At 38.4% G+C, this 1392-nt stretch overlaps 1 protein-coding gene across 1 annotated transcript in view; it reads left to right on the forward strand.

Moving 5' to 3' along the window:
* Positions 1–1392, forward strand: part of LOC118325392 (outer dense fiber protein 2-like) — a 9047-nt gene that overhangs the window by 7231 nt on the left and 424 nt on the right. The window contains exons 15-16 of the mRNA XM_035658064.1: positions 53–215; positions 864–989. Coding sequence (XP_035513957.1) covers positions 53–215; positions 864–989 — 289 coding nt within the window. The remainder of the gene's footprint in view (positions 1–52; positions 216–863; positions 990–1392) is intronic.

Raw genomic sequence — 1392 nt, forward strand, 5'->3', positions numbered from 1 at the left:
AACACACAATTTTCCTAACTGTAAGTGTTGATTTCTGTGTTGTTTGCTGTAGGAGGCTGGAGGACATGAAGGTAGAAAACAAAGAGATGACTCAGGCTGTCTCCTCAAAGGAAGCCAGTATCCAGTGTATTGAGCAGCAGCTGGATGAGAAGACCCGCGAGTGCAGCGTCCTGTCCAAACAGCTACAACAAACTCTGGACGACGCACAGAGACAGGTAGGAAACTATATACTGTAGTCACTTCCTTTACCTGTCCACAGTTTGCCCGTCCTTCTTCTTTACTTGCATGCTGTTTGTATTTTTGCAGTGCAGTTAAACCCTTACATTTTTCCTTGGTGACTATTTGATAGGCAAATTTGGCTCTAAATTGTTTTTTATGGACTGCAGAGATCTGACTATTGATCTGATTCTATCTGAGTCAGTATTGAATCAAGCAATGAAATGAACTGAAACAGAACAAAGCAGAGTAATAATCCACAAGTTCCCAATAGTTTTACACATACACCGGAACAAAAATCACAATATCTTATTGTCTCTGTTACTCTTTTAATAACTTTTTATTGCAATGTTCATACAAGAAACGCCAACCCAGAAAGCCACAAAAAACATTGTACATGTACATATCTACAGTGCCACTCAACAATGAATCTAAGTAGAATAATGATAAATAATTGTGTCTATAAACTATATATTTGTGTAATATGTGTATGTGATTTGCTTACTCTGACTCGGATGTCTGACTCTTTCTCAGAAAATTCTGTTTAGATTTCCTATTCTGAGTATTTGGGTTAATACTAAAATATTGCAGTGAGTATAGTGAGGAAAACTTCAGCTCAATTAGTTTTTTTCCCTTCTGGCCCACAGGTAGACAGCAGCATACAGAGGGTTTTGGCCAAAGAGAGAGCGTCTCAGTCTAAAGCTTTGGACCTGCAGAGCCAGCTGAGTCGAGCCAAAACAGAGCAGACTCAGCTACAGCGAAGCAAGGAAGAGGTACGTCACTGTGTCCCGTCTCCAAACATTCAACAGTGCTAGAATGTAAATAAGTACATTTACTATACTTCTGCATTAAAGTGAAAATCTGATGCTACTTTATACTTGTACTCCACTACAATTCAAAGGGAAATATTTAGCCTGTGTATTCGCAAGAATCTGGCAATACAGTACGTATCACGATAGAGGGGTTACAATTCAATATATTTTGATATATTATGATAATACGAACACGGCAATAGTCATAGTATAAAGAACACACCACCATTTGTAAACAATCTGAGTTAAAAGATGCAATCAGAACAGTGGGATCCACATTTGTATTTATCACAGTCATAAGTCGTAAGATCATAGCCCTCCGCTGATGTTTACAGCTGTTGGGGGTTTAAACTATTGACTGTTT

This window comes from Morone saxatilis, unplaced genomic scaffold (genome assembly GCF_004916995.1).
Source record: "Morone saxatilis isolate NCDOM2014 unplaced genomic scaffold, NCSU_SB_2.0 Contig16, whole genome shotgun sequence".
Taxonomy (NCBI): domain Eukaryota; kingdom Metazoa; phylum Chordata; class Actinopteri; family Moronidae; genus Morone; species Morone saxatilis.